This window comes from Lytechinus variegatus, chromosome 5 (genome assembly GCF_018143015.1).
Source record: "Lytechinus variegatus isolate NC3 chromosome 5, Lvar_3.0, whole genome shotgun sequence".
NCBI lineage: Eukaryota > Metazoa > Echinodermata > Echinoidea > Temnopleuroida > Toxopneustidae > Lytechinus > Lytechinus variegatus.
This window is the reverse complement of record NC_054744.1, coordinates 43,970,521-43,995,086: the sequence shown is the minus strand read 5'-3', so window position 1 is coordinate 43,995,086 and position 24,566 is coordinate 43,970,521. Positions and strand designations below refer to the sequence as shown.

The 24,566-nt window shown below is 35.2% G+C and overlaps 2 protein-coding genes across 2 annotated transcripts in view; both read right to left on the bottom strand.

Annotated features, from left to right (window-relative positions):
* LOC121416246 (adenosine deaminase-like protein) overlaps positions 1 to 11,080 on the bottom strand; it is a 39,668-nt gene extending 28,588 nt beyond the window's left edge. The window contains exons 1-6 of the mRNA XM_041609757.1: positions 10,965 to 11,080; positions 9,440 to 9,600; positions 8,451 to 8,599; positions 6,357 to 6,438; positions 3,650 to 3,773; positions 3,147 to 3,227 (exon numbers count right to left, since the gene is read on the bottom strand). Coding sequence (XP_041465691.1) covers positions 3,147 to 3,227; positions 3,650 to 3,773; positions 6,357 to 6,438; positions 8,451 to 8,599; positions 9,440 to 9,600; positions 10,965 to 11,051 — 684 coding nt within the window. The 5' untranslated portion in view covers positions 11,052 to 11,080. The remainder of the gene's footprint in view (positions 1 to 3,146; positions 3,228 to 3,649; positions 3,774 to 6,356; positions 6,439 to 8,450; positions 8,600 to 9,439; positions 9,601 to 10,964) is intronic.
* Positions 11,081 to 14,671: 3,591 nt separating this feature from the next.
* Positions 14,672 to 24,566, bottom strand: LOC447797 (cyclin B). The gene is made up of 7 exons (XM_041609756.1): positions 24,386 to 24,566; positions 21,014 to 21,172; positions 20,364 to 20,564; positions 19,113 to 19,370; positions 18,415 to 18,651; positions 16,800 to 17,057; positions 14,672 to 16,217 (listed from the first exon to the last, which is right to left on the bottom strand). The coding sequence occupies exons 1-7, from the start codon at positions 24,413 to 24,415 to the stop codon at positions 16,107 to 16,109; spliced, it is 1,254 nt and encodes a 417-aa protein (XP_041465690.1). The 5' UTR covers positions 24,416 to 24,566; the 3' UTR covers positions 14,672 to 16,106.

Here is a 24,566-nt window from a genome sequence, read left to right as displayed (position 1 = left end):
ATATTACTAATACCTCTTTATCAGAAAAGCGCTCGACAATAAATGCAGAATTACCCTGGCTTTAGGGATGGTCTGTGCTGAAAATAGTTATATCTAAATAAACAGTAAAATTCACAGAGCAAAATGCCGAAAATTTCATCAAAATCGGACAACAAATAAACGAGTTTTAAAGTTTATCAATATTTTGTGAAAACAGTTATATGCACATCTTCATTAATATTCATTAGATGGGCTGATGATGTCACATCCCCACTTTCCTTATATTACATGAAATAAATGTTTCATTTTTTTCATACATGTGTAAATGATGTGTTTTCATTATGATGAAATGAGTTGCGGCAATAAACAACTAATGTTCTTAATCAGTTATCAATCCAATTATTTTAGTTCCTAGGTAGAAATATTTTGAATAAATTTAATTTCATATGATTAAATACAAAAAAAGTGGGGATATGACATCAGCCCACCTAATGAATATTCATAGACATGCCTAGAACTTTTTCATTGGAATAATGCAAATCTTTAACATTTAATAACTTTGCTATTCGTTATCCAATTTTGATCAAATTGTCAGCATTTTGCTTTGGGAATTTTACTCTATTTCTTGAGATATGAATATTTCCAGCCTGGACCATCCCTTTCACATCACCTTTATATCTTCGCTTTTCTTTCCACCTCTTATCACTTTTCCTCCTCTCTTTCCTTCCCTTTTCTTTCTTCCTTCTTTTGCCCTTTTCTTTTTTATTTGGGGTGCCAATGGGGCGGGGGGAGGGGGGAGGACCGCAGCTGACCGTTCCCTTATCAAAATGAAAAAAACAAATATTTCGACCCATGTATAGCCCACTCCTAATGTTGTTAACATAGTTCAGCTATTTATCATAGGCACTCATTTCTTAGGGTTTATTGCCCATAAACCGTATACTTAGCGGGGACAATGCCCCCTCCCCCTTCAGAGCAGAAATAAAAGAAACGGGGAGGAGATAGAAAACGGGAAGAAGGGAAGGAGATAGAAAACGGGAAGAAGGGAAGAAAGAAAGAAAACGGGAAGAAAGGGTAGAGTGATTAAAGGGATGGAAAAGAGTGAAGAAAGGAAGGAGAAGAAGCTAAAGGCAACGGAAAGGAAATGGAAGGAAGAAAATAAAAAAAGAGCAGGAAAGAAAGGAAAGTGGCCGTCCGTTTCGTTACAAATTTGAGTATCGATATTTTGATTTACAACTTCGCATGTGAATTACTACCCGTGTCATCCACTAGAGAGAAGATAAAATGGTAATCTGCCCATATATGATACTTGTCATCCAATGGCAAGGACGTCATCTTAAGTAACGTTTCTAGAGTCTGGATTTGATGTCAAAATGGGAGACAAAGGACTACCCAAGGCTGCTCCAATCCCTTGTCGATATATGACACTATTATTATAATGTGAGAGGGGGATAGAAGGGAAAGGATGATGGGAAAGATAAAGAAGCGGGCAGACAAAACATAATGGATAAGAAGGGGGAAATGAAAGAGGAAATGAGGTCGGAAAAAGATAAAGGAAAAAGATATGCAAAAGAAGGGGAACGGGAGAAAATGCAAGAAAATTAATCGAAAGAGGAAGGAAGCAAGCGATAGAGGATGAGAGGAACAGAAGAAGGAAAAAGTGAGAAAAGGAAGGAAAAGGTGAGAATGGGAATGAGGTAAGACAGAAAACAGAAAATGAGGAATAAAAACAGAAAAGGAGAGAAGAAAGAAATTAAGTGAAAAGATAGAAGAGAAGGAAAATGGAGAAGGGAGAGAAAAATAAAGGAAACAGAGAAGACAAAGCAAAAAAGAAATGAGAGAGGAAAGAAAAGTGGACTCAAATGACAAGGAAAGAAAGGGAGAAGGGAGAAAAGTAAACAGGAAAAGAGTGAGAAGGCAAAGGAAAAGGGGAATAGTAGAAGAAATGAAGGAAAAGAGAGAAAGAAAAAAATACAATGGAAAGGAGAGAACCTACACACTGCAAAAATACCAGTGTTTATTTAGCACTAGCTCATTAGATTTTAACAGCAGATAGGCATTTAAACAACAATAATCAGAGTTAAACTATGAACCCATGGTTAAACCAAATCAGTTTGATTCTTAACTGGTGTTATTTTCTACACTTTCCTAGTTTTTTTTCGATATAGATACCAAGCTGGTGTTAAATTAACACTGCTGTTTTTGCAGTGCAGGTATGTCTTCAAGCACAAATAACCCTTAAAATGATTTGGTTTGTATGTAACTTTGCAAATCAACCCATAACTGCATGCAGAAAAGTTATCAGGGTGCAGAAACAGGTTGAATGCTCAGAACGTTTGTTAGCAAGGGAGCTGCTCACAATGATGTCTTGATCCAATGGACAGCCAGGGGTGAGATTGAAAGGCATATCCGGTAGAATACAAAAGTAATTGATCACCATTGTAAGAACCCCACATCGGCTGGCTGGCTGGAAAACTCGCCAGGAGCGGAAGATGTCAACATAATGAAAAGACTGATCACATCCATTGACAGGGGCTATAATAATATGGACATGTTTAACCCTAAACCAACAGGGGGGCAGGTAATTGAATACCCAAACAACTTTTTTTTACCTCTTCAAGGCTAACCCTGACTATCGCAACTCTGACACAATGATTATAGCATGATACATGTAGTAGAGGTGGTTTCACAATCCGATTTGATTTCCATTTTAAACACAAGTATACAATAGCGAGCGAATGTTGCTCATTCAGCCTTCCCTTTTAAGTAGGCGTAACTTCTGGTTTCCATGGCAAAGAATAAGATAGTAGGTTTCACAGTACACCATGTATCTGTCATGAGCTAAGTATGCATTGTACAATAACCTTAGGTAAACTATTTATCCTCCCAGAAAAGACCATAGGCCTTCGGTCATACATACTTGTATATACAAGGAAACTGTTGCTGGGCGAGTATCATGAACTTCTTTGACGGTGTGGGCGCTCAATAAAACAACACCTTTATTACATGTATCATCAATATTATTTCTTAGCAATCAGGTTAAAAAATACAACACCACTCATATCATAACAAATTATGCTATGATCTCTTCATACAAACAGCATATGTACCATCAACTGTGTGACTGACTACCTAAGACCTTTTAAAGTTCTTCCAACTTAACTTACCTCGGCAGTATGAATTGCAAGTTTTAAGCCATGATTTCTGGCCCTCTGGAGCAGTGGGACTAGTGCCTTGACATCACCATACTAAAATATGTATTAACAAAAGAAATAGAAATCTATGACAACCTTACGTCTTCATCAAAATAAAAACAAAACAAACGAAATTAATTCTTAAATGATACATGTTTAAAGGAAGAAATATAAACTCTCATGAAAATAAAAAATCTTACTCAAGTATTTAATAAATCTAAAGTTCATGAGGCAGTGTATTTATCATAATACATTGATAACTTTTTGACTACTTAATCACCATTTACGATCAATTTCATATTAAACTTTTTGACCAGAAACACTTAAAACAAGAGAAAGGAATTACTTTCTCAGAGTAATTTGTTCACTAATCTAACTTCAAAAATTGGTAAACAAAATCTAAAGCAAACTTCTTTCAATTTTTGTCATTATACTTTTTTTACATTTTTCAACTGAATAACCTCTGGAATACGAACCTTTGGATCACCACTGAGATCTAATCCAACACACTTGTCTGTTGAGGAATGATATTCCAATGCAAGATTAACAACCTCTCCCGCATCCTCTAAGCTCATCCTTCTATCAATGGATGGTAGAAACCTGAAAATTGATACATTTCATTCATATGTATCATCTTTTCATGAGATACAAAGCCCATTAAACCAAAAAAAACATAAATAGGGAGTATAAAAAGAAAACATTAGCAATGATTGTATAGAAACTGTACAGAACTTGGAATGGGTAAATTTTCAGACACTTCTTAATCCTTAAAGGAGAATGAAACCTTTGGAACAAGATAGCTTGTGTGAAAACAGAAAATCAAAGAAACAGATCAACAAAAGTTTGAGAAAAATCGGACAAGTAATGAGAAAGTTATGAGCATTTGAATATTGCTCAAAACACCTCAAATTGGCAATGTGACAAAGATGTGTGATGTCACTTGTGAACAACTCTTCCCATTACTTTAGTATATATTTCACTAAAATTGCCTCTTTTATCACATCTATCAGTAGATCATGTGTTCTTTCTATAGGAGGGCATGTAATACAGATTTTCAAAGAATACATCATGGATAAAGAGTTTGTATCACCACAAGAAAAAGCAGAAAGAGACATTTTGAGGGTATTTTATAGTCCATCAAAGGGATAGTTGTTCACATGTGACATCACACATCCTTGTCGCATTGCCAATGGGAGGATCTCCATAGCATTAGTGATTGCAATATTCACTTGTCATTAATGATTGCAATATTAAATGGTCATAACTTTTTCACTATTTTTCTGATTTTTCTCAAATTTTATTTGTTCTAATTATTTGATTTTTCTGTTTCGACAAAAGCCTACTCATTCAAAAAGGTTTCATTTCCCTTTAATAAACAGGGGGGGGGTCAATTTGACCCCCTTGACAAATTTCGCTGCTACACTGCCGCGCCGCTTGCTGACTTTTTACTTCCAAGTCTTGCGCATCTTTTGAGACCAAATTCGCGACACCCGGATATGCCGTTCCGAAATTACGCAATATTTTGTAAGAGTAATTATTAAAATTGCTCAAAGATGTGATTACGTGTACAAAGTAATGGCAAGTTTTCAACCAAAAATCCTAAATGTATGATTATTTTTACATTTGTCAGTTTAGATGGATTTATTCTATGATACCTATGATTAAAGAAGGGTCACTGACAAAGGATTGAAAAAAACAAAGAAATACATAAGAATTTTAAAAACCATAAGATACATAGGAAATTAATAAGTTTTTGGCAATGCTTTTCTAGATTTTTGTTAGAAATTGAAAAAATCTATACATTTACCGAAAAATTATCATTAGATACTAGCTATATAAATTGAGTCAAAGGAAAAAAAAAAAAAATTAGGGCAAATTTCCTACAACAATTTCAAAATATTTTACTCTGCAGTGCTGCAAGGTATGACGAATATGACTGCGAGTTTGAATAAATGGTAGAGTGGGTTTAAGTTTTCTTCACATTAATACAGAGTATTTGGTGCATTTTGGGTGTTTTAAAAAGCATATTTTCTCTAATAAAAGTGCTGATAGTTACAAAACAAGCACATGAACCCTATTTTTAATGTTTGCACCTCTTATTATCGGCCTACTTTCCTCTAAAATTTTGCAAAGTTTGGTGAAAATGATAAGGATTTTGAATAAAGTGCAGCATTTTGTTGTACTTTTCTATATAGTTTGTGATTGAAATTTCACATTTTTGAGATTGTGTATTTGTTATCTTTTACGCCATTTTTAAGAACTGACAGTGGTGTTAGACTTAGAAGAGCAAACAAGTAGCACTATAAATAGATTTTTTGACTGAGTAATAGAGGTCTAAACTCATTGTAGTGATCTCTTGAGGTCTAAAAATGCCAAATTCTTTTGAATGCGCAATTCTTAAGAACATCCAATTGGGTGAACATTGAAGCTCAATAGCAAAATATCAAGCACATGGACCATGTTAACTTTTGCATATTTCAAACATTCAGGTTCTGAAGTATCTATGTGCAAAGTGTGTTGAAAAATGACATGGATTTCACTTTAACTCTGGAACCTCCTTACATTTCATTTCATTTCTTGGTTTCTACTTGAAGATGAACGTATTTAATTACAATGGTGCCAGAAATCTGGCTAAACAAAACCTCAGGAGGGAGAGCTGTTGCGTGCTGAGAATGTTCAAACAATATGAACCCCCCCCCCCCGCCATGGTGTCTACTCAAAATGTTTCAGTGCTACTAATTTCATACATTATCCTAGGTCATGAATTTCACTATTTTCAGGACTTGGCCACTTTTGCATTGGACACATTTCCATATTACTGCACCAACGGGAATATAAGAAAAAAAACCAAGGCCAACAAGAAGAGTGTCAAGACCAGTCAACTGGGCATACATTTAGCTATTCCTTGATTATTCAATCAACCTAAGACCCTTCATTGGATAGGAGGATCATAAAATGCACACTGATCTGAGAATAGAACATGACTCTTTCTTAACAATGGTTGGATTAATGGCTTTGTCTGAATTTCAATACATCACTTCTAAAGAAAATAAATTTAAAATGATTCAATAATCACTGAATCATTTGACAATCATTTTCTTTGTATAAAACATAAAAATAGACAGGATATCTAAACTTTAACTGACCATCACACTACATTTAGCATCATGTTGAGAAACTTACTTCACTATTGTATCAATCCTGTCTCTTTCACATTTCTCTATTCCATTCAGTACAGCGTCAATGTACAGCTTTTTGGTCAATCCTGAAAAAAGGGGAAAATATTTTTCAAAACAAATACAAATCAACAAATTTTATCAAATGGAAAATTTCTGAATCAGTCCATTCTCTTCCCCTGCTCCATGTATAACGTCTGTAATGTTCCCCCTTAACAAATCAGCTACTATGCCATGAAACACCTTACTGGAACCTTATGAGCTATAGAGCATTCCAAGTTTGTCAACATCCCAGTCCATACCTCAGGTATCATACATATAAAAATGACATTATACCACACAATTGTTCTATCAAGTGATCAGGTTTGAATATATCATGATATTGTACCCAGTTAAACCGTGTAGGCAATCAGGTATTCAATATGAAAATATTCATATATTTAAAGCTAGTTATTTATCTTATTTAAAGTTTGTTATCCTCTAGAATGTGTACATGTAAGGGTGGTACCAGGGTAACTTCTTTTTGGACTGCTAGCAGAGCTGAACCTTCTTGGTTTACTATTAATTTGTCATTAAGTCCAGAGCTGCCAACCAGAAAAAGAACATTTCAGTATTTTTAAAGTTGAAAATCAGTATTTTGGTGAGGAAATCAGTATTTTCAAAAAATACCATAGGACAACACATAAAGCTGAAACTTTAGAAATCAGTATTTTACATTAAACTGTCAGTATTTTTCTCACTTTTCAGTACTAAATACTGAAAATCAGTACTACTTGGCAGCTTTGTTAAAGTCCAACCATTGCTTCATCTATATCCACTTTGACCAAACACCATTTATTCTTATTGCCCACAAGGCCCAAATGGTCAAATTTCCACTGCTTCTATTTACATTTCCCCACACGGCCAATTAGGGCTGTAATCGCTTAGAAAATTCTCTGTCGATATATCGCTTAAAATATCTTAACGATATCTATAACTATCGACAAAAAACATAATCAATACGCCTTTTTTATGCATTATAGCAATGTCACATACTCGCGTTGGTCAAAAATTGTATCTGCCACTGTACCAAGAACACTTTAAAATCCGCGTTCATCAGATGTAAATGATTACATAACATCTTTTAACAAACATATTTAGCATAAATACATCCCCACCTTTCACGTTATTAGCATTATTTTAGGGTGGGATGAAGTTTTATCAATAGTTTTGGGGCTTTTTGGACATCGTTCTGAGTAGTCAACATCTTTCGCCTATCCGTCATTTTGATATCGTGCTGCTGATCTTCGAAATAGAGGCAGCAACACAGTCATGTGCTGCCTTCTACATGAGTTGAAATTTCACTAAAATTGAGCTTGCACTTGTTATGTTTTCGATTCGATCCAATGGAGTCGAGTGCAGTCACAATGTTTTGATTGTCATGATTAAAGCAAAGTGGGGGTGAGATCGTGTTTGGTGGTTTGTAAGTATTTGTATTTTGTTGAGATTTTGGAGTAATTTCTGTTGCTGTTCTGTGCAGTTTGAGGAAAAATTTGTTTTCCGCGATTTTCCGTTTGAAAAGCCACTTTGAAAGGGCCGTATTTGTGAATTCTGTGAAATCGCGAAAAATCACCGTGTTCCTACATAATAGCGCATATTATCGATGAGAGAAAGTTTATCAATATCGCTATGTGGAAAAAAACAAGTGATTATCGACAAGACTAGCGATAAAGACGTTATCGATAACAGTCCAACTGCCAAATGAGAATTTGATACATAAAAATTTCATTTAATTGTATATACTAAGTGGATGTTAGACCGAAATCTGTGTGACCAAACGGATAATAAGACACAGTAGTACATGGACTACATGGCAATTAGATCAAGTGTACTAGACAAACTGGTTACAAACAAATCATGATTAGTCCTAGTGGGATAAAACAAAATGGAAAGTTGACTAACTGAGCAAAGAGAAAGTGCAAATTTTTCTGTTCTTCCTATTCCTTCCTAAGTTGTACTTTTTCTTCTTTTGTTTACTACTTGAAAAATCAGATGGAGCATCCCCCCCCCTGCCTTGCTCCATCTAATGCTTCCCCTGCATTCATGTCTTCATGATATTTACCATTTGCAGGATCATCTCTAGGTGTGCTCCGGAGTTCAACATACTTTACACCATCGCTGGCAAATTCCTTTATGACATCAGAAGTTACCATGGAAACAGCCTTGACATCTTTAGCCAATTTGTGGATTAGTTTAAATGTTTGGAAACATCTGATATGAAGATAAAGAGAGATTAAAGGAAAATGCTTAAATGGTGATTCACAGGTACAGTATTATTCAAAACTTTTTCCATCAAGATTTTTGTCATCAAATTTAAACAAATAAAAAAAAATTGAAGAATTGAACATAAATTATTACTACATGTACTCCTTATAAGACAAACACGTGACTGGAATCAATTTTTTCTTAATACTTAAAGGAATCATTAGAAGTGCTGCACTATGAATGAAATTAACATTTTTCACAGTTTAGACATCAAATTTGCATAGGCAAAATAATAAACCTTTTATTTTTTAAATCATTTCCACTCATAAAAGCAGAGGAAAATTCTCCTCAACCTGTACCCTGACACATTTACATAAATTTATATCATCACCAAAAAATTAACCAACTTTCTTTATAACTAAAACTGTGACAACATAGGATTACTATTCTATGTGTTGTAATTGTTGAATTGAAATTTATTGTCTTTGTTGAATAATACTACATAAAATCAAATCAAAATGATGTTCACTTGCTACTGTAGTAGCATTTCCAAAAAGGCCCAAGTGTATGCTGTCATTAGAGATTGCATTGTATATCGCAATCAATAGTGTTTCCTTACATTTATGATCAGGAGTAGATCCAAGAGTTACCACACAGTGTTATAAAAATATTCTTGAAAGCAAAATAGAAACATATAAAAGGTGGTCAACCATTATTGGAAGTAATTTCTGAAAAATTTATCCTCAAAACCCTATGCCCCCCTCCCACTTCTACTTGATCAACTCCTGGTCAGTGTAACACACACCCGTTTGTGTTTCTAAACAGCTATGATATTCTTTCACTCACCCACTCAATGTCTGCCTTTCACGTCTTTCCACCAAGGTTCTCCATCTGTGTATTTCATTGAAGGTTTCCTTTATGTTTTTATCTGACGATGACAAGGAATTTTCTGCAAGTTTTTCAAGTGTTGAAGGACTAATGCTTCCATTGATGTGAGCATGTAACTCCTAAGGCATAAAGGAATATGTAAAAATGATGATCAAAGTACTAAAATCTTGAAGGAGTGAACTGATCCCAATTACACAGCAAGAACAATTTATAGATAAAAATTATTATTTTACAACTACTAAAATTTATGTGATTATAAATAATTGTTAATATTAAACCAATTATTCATTATTACGTAATAAATGTTAGTATTTGTGAAATAATAATTTTTATCTATAAATTGTTCGTCAAAACAGCATTGCTAGCCAGAAGTACGTCATACATAAGCGGTTCAAGGGTTGACGCTATTGTATTTCCGTTGTTTACATGTGGATCGAGGGGTCTACGCGGCATCAGTTAGGTAAGACACCTTTATTTTTTTACATTGCTATCCAACATTTTTTTTAACCTTCCTACGCATTAGGAAGGTGTAAAAATCAATAAAATTCATAAACTTTACGTGATTTAGATGGATTTCCTAGGCTAGGGAAATCCATCTTTGTTTTGGTCATTCCCTTTTGCGACTATGGGAAGAGTGTCAAGACGTCAATGATGAAGGAGTATATGTCACGATTCTAAGTCATCATCATTGCGTCCTCAAGACTAGGTCTGAGGTAACTACGATATTTCTGAATTTTATATTTTTCGTAAGCTTGGAATTTGGATCATGTGGATGTAATTTATTTTTTATATGTAGGGCCTACAAAAAAAATGATCCGAAAATTGGGTTTCCGCTGAATTTAGATCTAACTTTACTGCTAACAGGTTGTGTGTACCTACGGGCCAACAACTCTTCAGTCTATGTATTGGTGATTGGACTAAGTTGGAGCCAACGCAGTTCATCGGAACAATCAAAATACAGACTCAGTCTCAGAGTCAGACAGAGGCTCGACTGAAGGCTTTGGTCTAATGGAACTCTTGCCTACACCTATACCTGATATGAACGGACAGAGTGAAAAAAAATCAAGCAGTTATCCCTAAGAACAGGAAAAAAAATAACCAAACAGGCCAAATCGTGGTTTTGGGAACCACTCGTAGATTTGTGTACGCGCACTTGTGTTCAAAGTGAATGGAGGTGGAAATAGGGAACCGTGCGTGTGACTGAATAAAGCGCTGCTGTATGAAGTGAACGGTGGTTCCCTATATCACGATAATGCCACCAAACATTGCCAACCAACCTTATTAAGTTAATAATTTGACTCCTCACCCCCAAAGCACATGGATATCAACAGGTGGGACTAAGGTAAGTTCACTGATGTTATATTAGGTACAAATGTCAGTTGTTATACAGTTGTTAAACACTAAAAGGTTATTCATTGCGAAGTTTTTCGGAAATCATATATATAATTTTATTTCAGGATCGAAATCCATCCAATTTACTCACGATTTTAGGCAGCTTTTGACAATAATCTAAACCCACTCTTGGCGGGGATGCCATCGTAGTTGTAAATAATGACGAATGGCTCTCCATACGTCATTTTTCTCTACGAAGTGCTAATAGTTGGCCTTTATTATATCAATATTTTGTTTATTTTTTTATTTTTTTTTCTTTTATCGTTTTTTAGGTATAAACCAATAGACTACTTGTCAGCTAATTTTTCAGTCCGTTTCCCACCCCCTTTTTTGGGGGGCGGATGTTCTTTCAAGCAAGACATATAAAACTTGACAATGCTTAATTACCGCATGTCCATGAACACCGTCACCTTTTTTAGCGGCCTGTCCATTTTCGAAACAGAATTTGACTTTTTTTCTTTTTGCTTGTAGGAACTTTTTTTTTTGGGGGGGAGGGATCATTGGTACAAAGTTCGTATAGACCTTTTATTGAAATCACAGTCACAATCTTAAGAAATATTCTGTGCCCATACAAATGTCGGGTATGATATTATGTACCATCCTGTACTTCTAATAAAATGGTATTCAGTTATCTTCTTCATTAATATACATGTATTCGAAAAATCATATATCTATTTTTTATTAATCCGTTCATTCAATTTTTATCAATTTTATTTGATTATCATGGGGGATTTTGATAGTCAAGGTGACACTTCTCTTACTACATGCGTGGGCTACTCTCGCATTGCCCAATCAGTATATAGGCCTATATATATATATATATCTCTCTTTCTGATTTGATCCTCCGCTCTTTGGAGATTAGCGATAAATCGCATTCAAAAGATGATCATGCACTGGGATGAAATCTACATGTAGCTCATTAGTTAGCATTTGAAGAGTGCAGGCGATGGGCATGAATTTTATATATAATGAAGAGTCATCTTCAGGATGGAGTCTTTAACAGAATGAGGAAGGGAAAGGTCATACGGCAAGAAAAATTACTTTTATTCCAAAAAGAGAAATCCACTTGGGCATTTTTCTGTAAATCAGGGTTTTTTCAATTCACCACTTTCCCATTCCCACCGATATTCTATTTCGATATATACGATAGCGCTCTCATCTTAACTAGATCACGTTTCAAAAATCTATTATTCATCAAGTTTTGTTTTATAATGGATTTAGCTCCTTTTGGAATAAAACCTTAGAATGTCCCTTTTTGCCAAGTTAAAACATGTTAGATATTTGGAATTGAACATGAAACAAATATCGCTAGCAAGAGTACAATACAATCATTTCTGATGTATTTCCGTTGAAAATTACAAAGAGGATTTTTTTTCTAAGGATGGTGACTTTAAAGGGGAAGTTCACCCTGACAAAAGGTTTATTGTAAAAATAGCAGAAAAAATAATAGAAAATATTGACGAAGGTTTGAGAAAAATTCAAATAATTAAAGTTATTAGAATTTCAATTATTTGATTTGTGACGTCATATGCGAGCAGCATTCCTACATGTACATAGCGAATGGTAAAAAATCAATGAAATGTCATTTTCTCAGAAAATTAAAAATGGTTTTCACTGTACCTATTGTATATCAATAGACAAATCATTTCAAACCCGATCATGAATAGAAAACATGATTAAGTCATCAGGAACCATAAAAAAATTTGAAATTCATGCATTTTATATTACATAACACATGAAGCAGCTCGTTTATGACGTCACAAATCCAAAACTTTGAACTCCAATAGCTTTCTTATTCTTTAACGGATTTTCCTCAAACCTTCACCAATATTTTTTACTATTTTTTCTGCTATTTTTACAACAGTTTTCTTCAGGGTGAACTTCCCCTTTTAGATATTCCAAAAGGAGCTAAATCCAAAAATATTCATAAAATTAGTGAAATTCTCTTATTTCATCAAAATTTGCACCGATGGTGTGAACTTGTATCCACAACATGTACCTAAAAATTGAATGCATAAAGTAGCAAGATATTAACCAATTTTGAATATTTAACTAACTTTTTTTTAATTCAAATACGTTTAGTTTTGCAAGGGTTCAAAATTCCAATGTAAAGAAAGTAATTGTATCAAGCATAACAAATTCACAAAGATTCCAGAACCGTGTATAATCTCAATAAATCTTTATTATGGTACTGTATACAATTAAAAGCCACTACATGTATTTTCCACTTTGCAAATAAGACCACAAATAACATGATTAACTTAAGTTGAAATGTGCAACCCATCTACAGGTATTACCTGTCATATAAAAAAGGGATGCCACTTGAGCTTGATATCAGTCTGAAAATAGAGAATGACCCTTTACTACTACCCAATGGTTTTCTATGGTAGAATATGTTAGATTCAGACTTCATTCTAAAAAGTGGCAGCCCTGATGAATACATAGTGCATTGTAATATGGAAAATTTTATTTTGCAGATTGGATACATATTTGAATTAAAGATTCATACATACTTTTTGATTGATAGTTACTGCCACTTAATTATATTGGCGTTTACCCTTTTTTATGGGGCGGGGTAGTATGCTTAGAAATCTTTCATTTATTTTATGGGGTGCAACAGCATTGCACATCCATGATTTTTCGTACTCTGCATAATTCATGTCACAGCAAGATAAGTTTAATCAAAGCTTATGATATACAAAACTCTAGTGAGATCTAATTTTCCATTAGGACCAGGTTGCATCAGGTACTGGTATAATTACAATTTTAATGTCAATGAAGTTCTATCCATTTAAAACACACAATTTAGTACAGTACTTTTGCTGTTGGAACATTTTAAGGTCAAGTCAACCCCAACAATGTTTGAGAATAGATTACACCAGAAATTCAAATCAAAATGGGAGATACATGTCAATAGGTATTGTTAATGGAAGATACATGTAAGAGACCTATACAAAAGGAACTACCAGAACTTTATATTTTTCAGTTTTGTGATTGATATTCAAATTGAATTGTTGGTATGGACTTGGCCACTGAAGCATGAAAAAATAAGTTACAATTTGATTTAGCCTGCCTGAGCAATTATAGAAAGTTACGAGCATTTTAATGTCAAAATCACCAATGCTATGTATGGATAATGTCCCATTGGCAATTCCACCAAGACTTGTGATATCACACACAAACGTCTCGCCTTTGGACACTGAAAATATTCCAAAACGTCTTTTTTTTATTCTGACAACACAAACCCATTGTCCATGGTGTAATTCATGAACATCGCATATCCTCTTATGACCCCCCCCCCCCCCCCCAATCTATGGATAGACTGGATAAAAGTACATTATGTAGAAAAAAATTGGGGACTCCCACGAGAGTGACATTACAAATATTGGTCATATTATTAATGGGAAGATGTCCATAACAAAGGTGATCAACACATTCAAAGGCTCACACTTTCTTGCTCAATCATTTTCTTAAAGGAGAATGAAACCATTGGAACAAGATAGCTTGAAAACAGAAAAATCACAGAAACAGATCAAAAAAAGTTTGAGAAAAATCGGACAAATAATGAGAAAGTTATGAGCATTTCAATATTGCGATCACTAATGCTATGGAGACATCAAATTGGCAATGCGAAAAAGATGTGTGATGTCACCTGTAAACAACTCTCCCATTACTTTAGCATACATTTCACTTGAATTGCCCCTTTTATCACATCTATCCATAGATCATGTGTTCTTTCTACATGAGGGCATGTAATACATATTTTTTAGAATACATCATGGATAGAGAATTTGTATCATCATAAGAAAAAGCAAAAAGAGACTGTTTGAGGTTATTTTATAGTCCAAAGAAAAGTTGTTCATCAGTGACATCACAAATCCTTGTCCCATTGCCAATGGGAGGATCTCCATGGCATTAGTGATTGCAATATTCAAATGCTCATAACTTTCTCATTATTTGTCCGATTTTTCTCAAACTTTCTTTATTCTTATTCTTTGATTTCTGTTTCTACACGAGCCTATTTGTTCCAAAGGTTTCATTCCCCTTTAAACTTGTTTTCTACCATACTTTCATGGAATATATGAGTAGGGAGATTTGCCCCCCCCCCCCCCCCCCCCGGAAGAACCAAAGCTTAAGTTTACATTGATGAGACCAGTTGCATCATGTTGAAATTGATATTGATCTTTCTGCGGCTGAAATTTTGTGATTTCCTAGTAAAAATATTGCATACCTTCACAATATCAGCAGCAGTAATAGTGTTAGTTCTGAGGATGTTTTAAAAATGTCAACAAATATCTTGTGAACATGTAAAGTGGCTTTTGATATTTTGGGTGCAAATATTTCAAAAGTTGGCTAAAAAAAGTGCATGCTGTGCAGGATTTAAATTAATGAATACATAACATTATTTACATTAAAAATGTGAGCTAATTTCATACCAATATTACACTTAAATTCAAATGATTTTCTTTTTAGGAAGAGATCTAATTTTGTTAAATTATAAAATGATTAAAATCTGAACTTCTATCTCACGACCCCATTAGCCACGCATGCTAACTAAGTACATGTACATAACTTGCGACAATACATTTCTATTTTCAACCCATCATTATTCCGAGAGCAAGGTTATGAAGGCAAGGCTATTTAAGCAATCCTGTTTTATCCAATACTAGCATCGGCCCTACAGTGTATTTACATTTCATCTGTTCATCTTGCATGTTTTACCTTTGACAGACCTGGGGCCCGTAACACAAAGGTTAGCAATGATCGGAAAACATTCTACAATTGATTGCATAGACTACAACACAATCAGTGATGAAAATCCAGCGTACGATTAATCGCTAACCATGGTGTTACGGGCCCTGGCCTTTCTGACCCAACTTGGAGTTAGCGAAACTTGTACACTCGACAACTTTAATTCGCCCGATGGATGTAATCCACATAACGCGATAGGAAAAATCCCTTTGGCAGTCTAAAGATAATGAAATGAACCTGCGAGAAAATGCAATGGCACCATTGGTGAATTTCTCCAAAAGATGCAATGCAGGGATTATCTCAGATCAAGGATGTTCCACGTACGCTCGAGCTCGGGAATTCAAATTTCAACTGGGACGCATTGCACATGGCATTCATTGATTCTGAATGAAAGCAAGACACTGAATCAAGGAGCAGTCCATTTCTGCAGACGAGTTTCATAGTCAAATGTGTCTTTCAAGTCTTTGATCCTACTGATCTCTCACATACGTTCTTCACCGTCTTCTGCTAATGATTTGATAAGATCGGATTCCAGCTCTGGGAGAGTACTGATGTTCATGAATCGACTGCTGCGGTATTTTGTCTTTACAGCCTGCAAAATGAACCAAAAAAGAGACGAAATTAGTATCAAATGAGATTGACATGTATAATCAGGTTAATGATGGGAAAAATGGGTTATGCCAATTTCAACAAGATGAAATAAGTTGAGCACTGGTAATGACTGTAGTACATGTACATCTCTGAAACATTGATAAACCCGTCAATCATTTTCAAGCATTCTATGACATAAGGTTTTAGAACCGTCTGCCAGCAAAAATAGAATTAAAGCTTCATAACTATAGGCAAGGAGTTAACATTCTTTCCACACTAGATGGGTTAGTGGGGGGGAGGGATGTTGAGAAATGTACTAAAATGCGAAATTCCCCCATGACAGATCTCATTTCACACTACCAGAGCTGCCAAGCTGAAAAAGAACATTTCAGTATTTTTAAAGTTGAAAATCAGTATTTCGGTGGGGAAATCAGTATTTTCACAAAATACCATAGCTGAAACTTTAGAAATCAGCATTTTACATTAAACTCAGTATTTTTCTCACTTTTCAGTACTAAATACTGAAAATCAGTACTACTTGGCAGCTCTGCACTACATCTGAACTGTAATTCAAGGAACTCACATGATACTTTTCTGTCATGGCATCATTCCTGATAACAGCCTGTGCCATCTTTCTAACGATGGGTCTGATGTGATCTTCATTGTACATACTGTAATGTGTCATCTTAGCTCCCCAGCCGTCTTCTTCTGAACCTAATAATCTCATGGACATGTAGAGGGCTGCTGCAGCAATCTCAGATGGATCATATTGCACCATGCTGTATTCTGGTAGAGTAATCTCCATCAGGAACTTCGCTAGAGTATGCTTCTGTGGGTCAACCTGGAATACACATACAGAAAGAAAAATATGAAATCATAGCTTGTTGTTAGAACATACGAGTCTAGCTAAACCAGTTATATTCAGACCACAAAAATCTAATCAAATTGGTTTTAGACATTGGTGAGTGGTCTGAAAAAATGCATCTGCAATATATGTAGGTGAACATAAATATTTATAACACAGGTTTATGCAGCTCATTGAGTGCCTCATGTGCACAAAAATAATTTATGATTGGATTTGATGCATGCCCATGTAATCAACACTTTTGTCTGCCCTTCACCAGTATTTATAAACATACTTCATTAAATGCTTGCAATATTGCACAAAATAACCATCTTCATAAAACTTACAAGTGTAGTGTACACTGTAGTATTAATTAATTCCACTTTCCAATTTAACCCTAAAATGGCCTATGGTTTTTACGCGATAATTCTAAAACCGAAAAAGATCTCACCCCGGCCTTTCACAACTTTCGAGCCCCTTATGCACCTTTCAAAAAAATAAATTAGACCTACTGTTCTCGTGCAGCGCGCCATTTTATGATCGTGTGCACGCCCAAAAACTGAAATTTTCTATATCATAATACATGTATGGAAAGGCATACAGTATAACATGGGATGAATTGTGTATGGATCATGTTTGCATGCCAGATGTTTACCGAACAAGTGCCCATTATTACATTCATACAAAATTGGGCAGCCCCAGCATGTTTTATTAGTGAGAAAACAGGAAAAAATGAAAGATTCAAAACATTGGAAAAAAACAAAGAAATACATAAGAAATTAACAAAACAATAAAAATATCAGAAATAAATGTTACCAATAATTTTTATTCAAGTATATTGCTAGGGTAGCCCCAGCACGATTTATAGTGAGAAAACAAGTGGGGGGGAATGAGATATAAAACATACACAAAAACAAATATGTAAGAAAATTACAAAACAATGGCATGAAAAACATAAGAAATAGGTGTTGAAACTATTTTTTTCTCAAGTTTATCAAAACGAATGCTACAAAGAATATTTTTTTTTTGAGCTTATTTTTGGATTTAGAGCAAAACCACAATTTCATGCATAAATTAGCACAATATAAAAATTTCAATTTTTTGTTTAAATTTTTTTTATAAATGAGTAAATTATTCCTCAAATAACCTGTGTGCCAATTTTCGTGGTGATTGTTCACTTAACGGCTGAGATCCCAAGAGGGGAAGGGTTGATCGCCCCCCCCACAGAGCAGCCAAAAAAAAGCCTGGCCTAGTTAGGGTTAATACAACGATGGGAAAAATAGGGAACAATATTTCGTCCAGAAGTATTAGCGAGAATGTACAATTTCCGTTGCTAATAAAAACAATTGCCTACCATAGCTGCCTTTGAGTTGCGTCGGAGGAAGTGAAGGCACAGAGGTTTGCCTAGATTGTAGCCTAGCCCCTTCAACATGACAATCTCCATCTGTCTGATCTGTGACTTGGTGTATGCTTGGTCAGTGATGTAAACAAAGTCATTGATTTCAGGAGGGTACATCTCTTCATACTTGCTGGCAATGAACATCGCTGTAACACCAACAAGCTGAAGCTTTCCTTTTGAGACCGTGTGATCCTGGTAGATAGTGAGCATAAATGGAGAACACACAAATTTACTATGAAATACTATTTCATAAAATAAAGTCTTGATTATGAGACTGGAGAGCTCTTTCTATCAATCAAGTGAATGCCACTGTACACAATCACGTTTGAGTAAGCCTTTCCCCTCTGTTTTGTGCATATTTAATAGAGTATAATCAAATCCTAAATTTACTTTTACATGTTTGATCCTTTTGCTCCATAGAGGGAACAAATATTGCTGGAACTAATACATGATCAGAAACATTTACTTACAACTTGTAATACATTTACAGAGCTAAAGCAATTTCCCTTTCAATTCATCCAAGCCCAAAATATGTGACTGATTTTTATTATTGGGTGAAAATCAAGTAAAGATTTGCCTCTGATTACTGACTAAATCATATGTAAATGATTCCCATTGAATTTCACATAAATGTAATAAAAGATGCAACTTACAACCAGGAATCTGTCAATGAGTTGTACTGTGAGGAAGAGTGTCTCTTGGAGAAGATGAAATCTCAGATGAACTTGAACTAACCAGTCGACAAGGATGTGACGCATACGACCCGTCAGCTGACCTTCCCTATCTAGATAGGCAGCGGGCACGGCCATTCTCTTCTCTAAGCTCCTCATGTACAGGTAGATCTCTTTGACATATTCACTACACAGCTGAGGGTTGTCACTGTCGTCTTTGTCGATGTCTTCTACTTGCAGCTAAAGAGTAAACAAATGAAAAAAAAAATTAATACTCAAGAACATACGAAGTACAGAGCTACCAAGTCTCGCGCATTATGCAGGAGTCTCAAGCATTTGCCCATATACATAGTACACAATGTCTGATCTTACTCAGATTCACAGAAAATCTCATGCATAGCTGGTCTTTGAACTTGGTATCTCTGGAAGTATACTGGTATGTACCATGTATCAGGACGTAACCCAAAAAGGACTGGGCTATTTGAGCGGTACATGTACATGATAGTGATGATACCCCCCTTCTGATCTCTATTCTCTACCACCGTTCGCGCAACCGCGCCAAAATTTGGCACGCAATTTTTTACCCGTAAACTACCAAAAAAAATTGTTCTGAAAATATTTGTTATGAATAAAATATGCAAATTTACACATGAAAAACATCATTTCACTTCATACTTTTCTTTTTGCAGATGTCTTCTTTGTAATCTAATTTAAAAGTTTCCACGAAGAAATTGCGAAATCCAACATTTTCCTTGTTATTTCTTTTTTCTTCATCTTTTGTTTTTCATTGTTTTTTTTTCAATGGAAATTATTACAGACCAACTAAAAATAATCACCCTTTATGAATTTCATCTCCTATAGACTTCGTACACAAAGTATAAAAATTAGCCATTTTCAGGATGACAATGTCAAAGTAAGTCATAAACTTTTGCGACGCTCTGCGCGAAGTGTTATCATTGTCCCGCTATATAGCAGATATGGACCTGCTAGTAAATGAGCTTCACTATACCATTTGATGTTGACCTTTGAATTGAGACCAATGTGTAACATAATTGGTCTTATAAAATTTCAAAGGTCAACATCAGATGGTGGTAGAGCTAAAATTATTCAACTTGTCAACATCAATTTAATCCTTGATCAATGTGGTGACAAATGTGGACAATGACCAAAATTTATAAATGCATGATAACAGCTCCTCATACAAGAAATTACACGTGAAAGTGAAGAACTTACATCGATCAGTTGTTGAGAAAATGCTTCAATCGCCGATTCCACAGAATCTACCTCCATTTTGTCAACTACTTGTGGCAATGGTGACCTGCAGATATCTGGCTTGGAGTTGTCTACAGGAACAGGTAAACTAGCTACAGATTGAAGTGATGACGTAGCCTTGGATTTTACCATCGTTTTTGTCCTTGCATCTTTCTTCACAACCTGCATAATAAATTGAATTTTAACAGTGGGATGGGCATGTAAACAAACAACTTCATTCAAATTAACAAAAATATACACTCCTTTACATCTGTGATAATGTGGATAGAAAATCCTAGAACCCACTTGGAGAATATGCACAACTGTACTGAAAATTAGGTACATTAAACAAAGATCCGAAATTGTGTCCCCTCTCGGACTGCAATACAAATTGATATCAGGTAAAGGATGATAAATCAAGAAGGCACCCTTATTTGTAACTGCTTTTCCATCAGGAATATGCATGTCACAGATTTGATTCAATGAATTTTGATTTTTTAAATCTCAAGACATGTTTGTATATCAGGAAAGCCTTTATTTTCTTTCCAGAAACAAATGTTTTCAGCATCTGCTACCTGAAACACTCCTTAGCAATGTCCCTAGGTTTACAATAATGAATACAGTTTTTTTACCTTTTTACCAGCAACCTGTGTGGTTCGCATTGTGTTACTGATGTTACCCAGAGCAGCCCTCTGTGCAGGCTTTTGAACAGCCATGCTCTTTGCACCAAGCCTTGCACCAGCGTTCTCATTGTCAAGATTCTGCAGCTTTTTAAAACCAAGAGTATTCATCTGTCAAAAAGCAAGGAAAAAAGAGAATTGTTATAAACTGTTGAATAACTCTGTAGAATTTGGTTTACTTTTAGTCTGCAAATAAAAAGCACACAAACTAAGCACGGTCAATATTTTAAAATTTAAATAGCAAAATCACATTTTTTCAGTCACTAACATTTTGAAGCCATTTTGTCTTTGGATTAGGTCTACATAACAAATATGATTTCAATAGCTGTAATCTTCTATTTTGTTCTTTAAACATTAAAATTTGTAACTTTTGTCTTTGCTTGTTAACTTTTCCAAATGGCTGTTTAAAAATGATAAACTTAAAAGGGGGTAGGCTAGGGGCTATTTTATCTCCACGACATTGATTTTGTCAATTCCAGGTGAATTAACTCCAAATGTTGGCATGAAAACTAAGAAAAATTATATATTCATTGAGATTTGAGAACACCTTAAAGTTATTTCTGTACAATCAGGAAGCATTTCATAAGACTTTTCTTGATTAACATTGTCTTTGAAATAATGCTTGAAAAGATGCGATATAGACTTCGAAAAAAAGATTGAAAATTTGTTAAAAAGAAATCTCTATAAACATAGTAAAAGTCAATAAATTGACGCAATCTCACTCCTTCGCCACACCTAGCCGAATGGATTTCCATTGGTTGAGTGATATGACTAGTATGAGAGAGCTATTGCGTTTCTAATTGGATATTGATAAAAAAATAGGTGTGTCTAGTTACAGAGATAAAATGAAATTAAAAGTGTTCTCAGAATACCATATGGCAAGTTCCCAAGTCTGCGCAGTCCCCCTTGTCTGCGCACATGCGTATCTGCATGATTCTAGTAAAAGATACGCAACAAGCAGGAACTTTACACATGCAATACATAGACCGGTATTCATAAAAAAATCTGACTCAAAATAGTGGAAACATAATGAATATAGGGTATTTCATGTGACGGCCTCAAAATACAGCCTTTCTCATCAAGATCCATGATTTGTGTGCAAAGTGAATGAGTGAGCAGACATGGGGTACCATTTTTTTTCAATCTGAAAATGGCTGCCCAGAGTTTTTTCAAGAAAATCCTATATTTTCTTTCATTGTTTAATGAGAAATTTGGTGCACTTTCCCTTAATATCAGGAACATTATCAACTGAAAGATTTTGTGAAATAAGAAATTCATGTTAAATCTTAAAGGGGAATCCAACCCAAATAAAAACTTGCTTTTATAAGAAAAAGAAAAATCAGACAAGTCGATAGGTGAAAGTTTGATCTATATTGGACAAACAACAAAAAAGTTATGAATTTTTAAATGTTGTAAATATTGGTAATCACTATACCCATGGAGACTTCAAATTGGCCGCATATGGGATGTCATAGTGATGTAAGGCAAGGACTACTCTTCCATGTACTCCAATACATATTATGGCTAAAATGTCATTTTTCCAAAAAGTTTTATTTTAAATTGTATTTTTCGTTAATGAGGACATAAAACAATATACTGCCTGGATTATATTTAGATTTCTGCCCCAGGGGAATGGGTACTTAGGAGAAAACCACAAATCCCTGATAATAAAGTACATGGCCTATGGGAAAGTTGTCCTTGCCCCTTGTCATAATTTACTTACCCAGTTGCCAATTTGAAATCTACATTCTATTAGTGATCTCAATTTTAAAGCAGCTATAACTTTCTTATTGCTTGTCCGATTTCTTTCAAACTTTCGCCATTCTATTTAATTTATTTTTCGCCTTCCCAACACAACATTTTATGGCCAAGGCTGGATTCCCCTTTAAGTCAAATTGTTAGGTGCGCAGACTTAGGGCCCACCATCATACCAATTCAGAGAGATTTTAAGGTTATTTTACAAGTTTTATCTCACTGAATTTAAGAGATAAAATGTTATTTCATCCGAGTCTCTAAGATAAAATGGGGAAAGACTTTGTATGTCCCTTTGTATGTCCCTTTGTATGTCCCCTCCACTAAATTTTAAAAATACGTCTCCAAAACCCCCTTCTGTCTTTTTCTTTCTTCTTTTTTTTCTTACTTCCGGTGGGAAATTGGATTCGAACCTCTCGCTGCACAGTAGAGGCGCAAGGCCAATATGGGAGACTCTCTCCAATAGGGGAGACAATCTCCCACATTGGAGACTTGCTTTGCAAAAGAAACAAAAGCATGATTTTTTCCACCCAAAATTTTGTCTCACTGAGGTCAGAAGACAGAAGCCCATTTGTTTTGTGTGTGATTGACAACAAAAATCCTTATCAAAACAAAAGTAGACGGTGAATTCTTTAAAGTAGACGGTGAAAAGGGGTAATTTTTTATGAGGAATCTGCTTATCACATTTTTATTTGCTGCCAAGGTAATCCTTTTGCAGCAAATGTATACAAAGGAAATTGGTCTCCCAAACTGGAGACTGTCTCTGAAATTGGATACCCAAATTCTTTACAAAAGTCTCTGATATTGGACTCTTTTTTGGAGATAATCTCCCACATTGGAGACAGTCTCCAATATTGGCTGTGCGCCTCCATTGCTGCAGAACAAAGCATCTCCAGTCTGTCGCCTTTACTGAGCTAGCACTTAGCAGGAATTGTTGAAAGCCATGGCATGGGTTTCGTAACGGTTATCAACCCATATTACGACTAGTCTACTGGGTATTTATTTTTCTGACTAAATAAACCGATGCCTTGGGAATTACACACATTACACATAGTGACACACTCGAGTCGAATGTTTGACAGATAATAATAAAGCCATATTTTGGTATGTATCCGACTTTTCCTTCTTAAATCTCTTATAGGCCTAGGCCTATGTTAGATAATTCTTAAACCTTCTCCATATTTTATTTTTCAATTTTAGTGGAGGGGACATATGGAAGTCTTGCCATAAAATGGATCTCAGATTAATACCAACCCTGGGCCCGGCTTGGGCTCGAACTTCGAACCTCTGCATCAATTTGTAACTTCCCCACACATGGATTACAGGCGCACGCCACAACGCAACGCCCAGTTGAACATGAAACACATTCATTTTATGAGCATGATAAACTGATTCATGTATCGCACTGCACACATTCAATGGCATAATTGCATGGCCTTGCTTGCCAAAGCCAAAAGCAATGCCCTATTTTTTTGCATGCACGTCTCACTCTCTGTCTCAGACTCAGTACCGGTACCGTACCGTACAGACAGTAGCACTCGCACTTGCACTTTGCAGGCATTGAAAACTTACATTTGAATTTCTTGCGGTATGAGCCATCATTCAGTAGATTCAACTGCAAGTTCAACTGCCAAATTCTTCGGAATAGTCAATGGCTATAGTATAAACGTCTAGAGAAGGTGCTGTCCAAGTTATTTTCAGCTTCAGCTTTCTGTTTCAGAATGAATGAACTCGCGAGATGCATGCAATACGT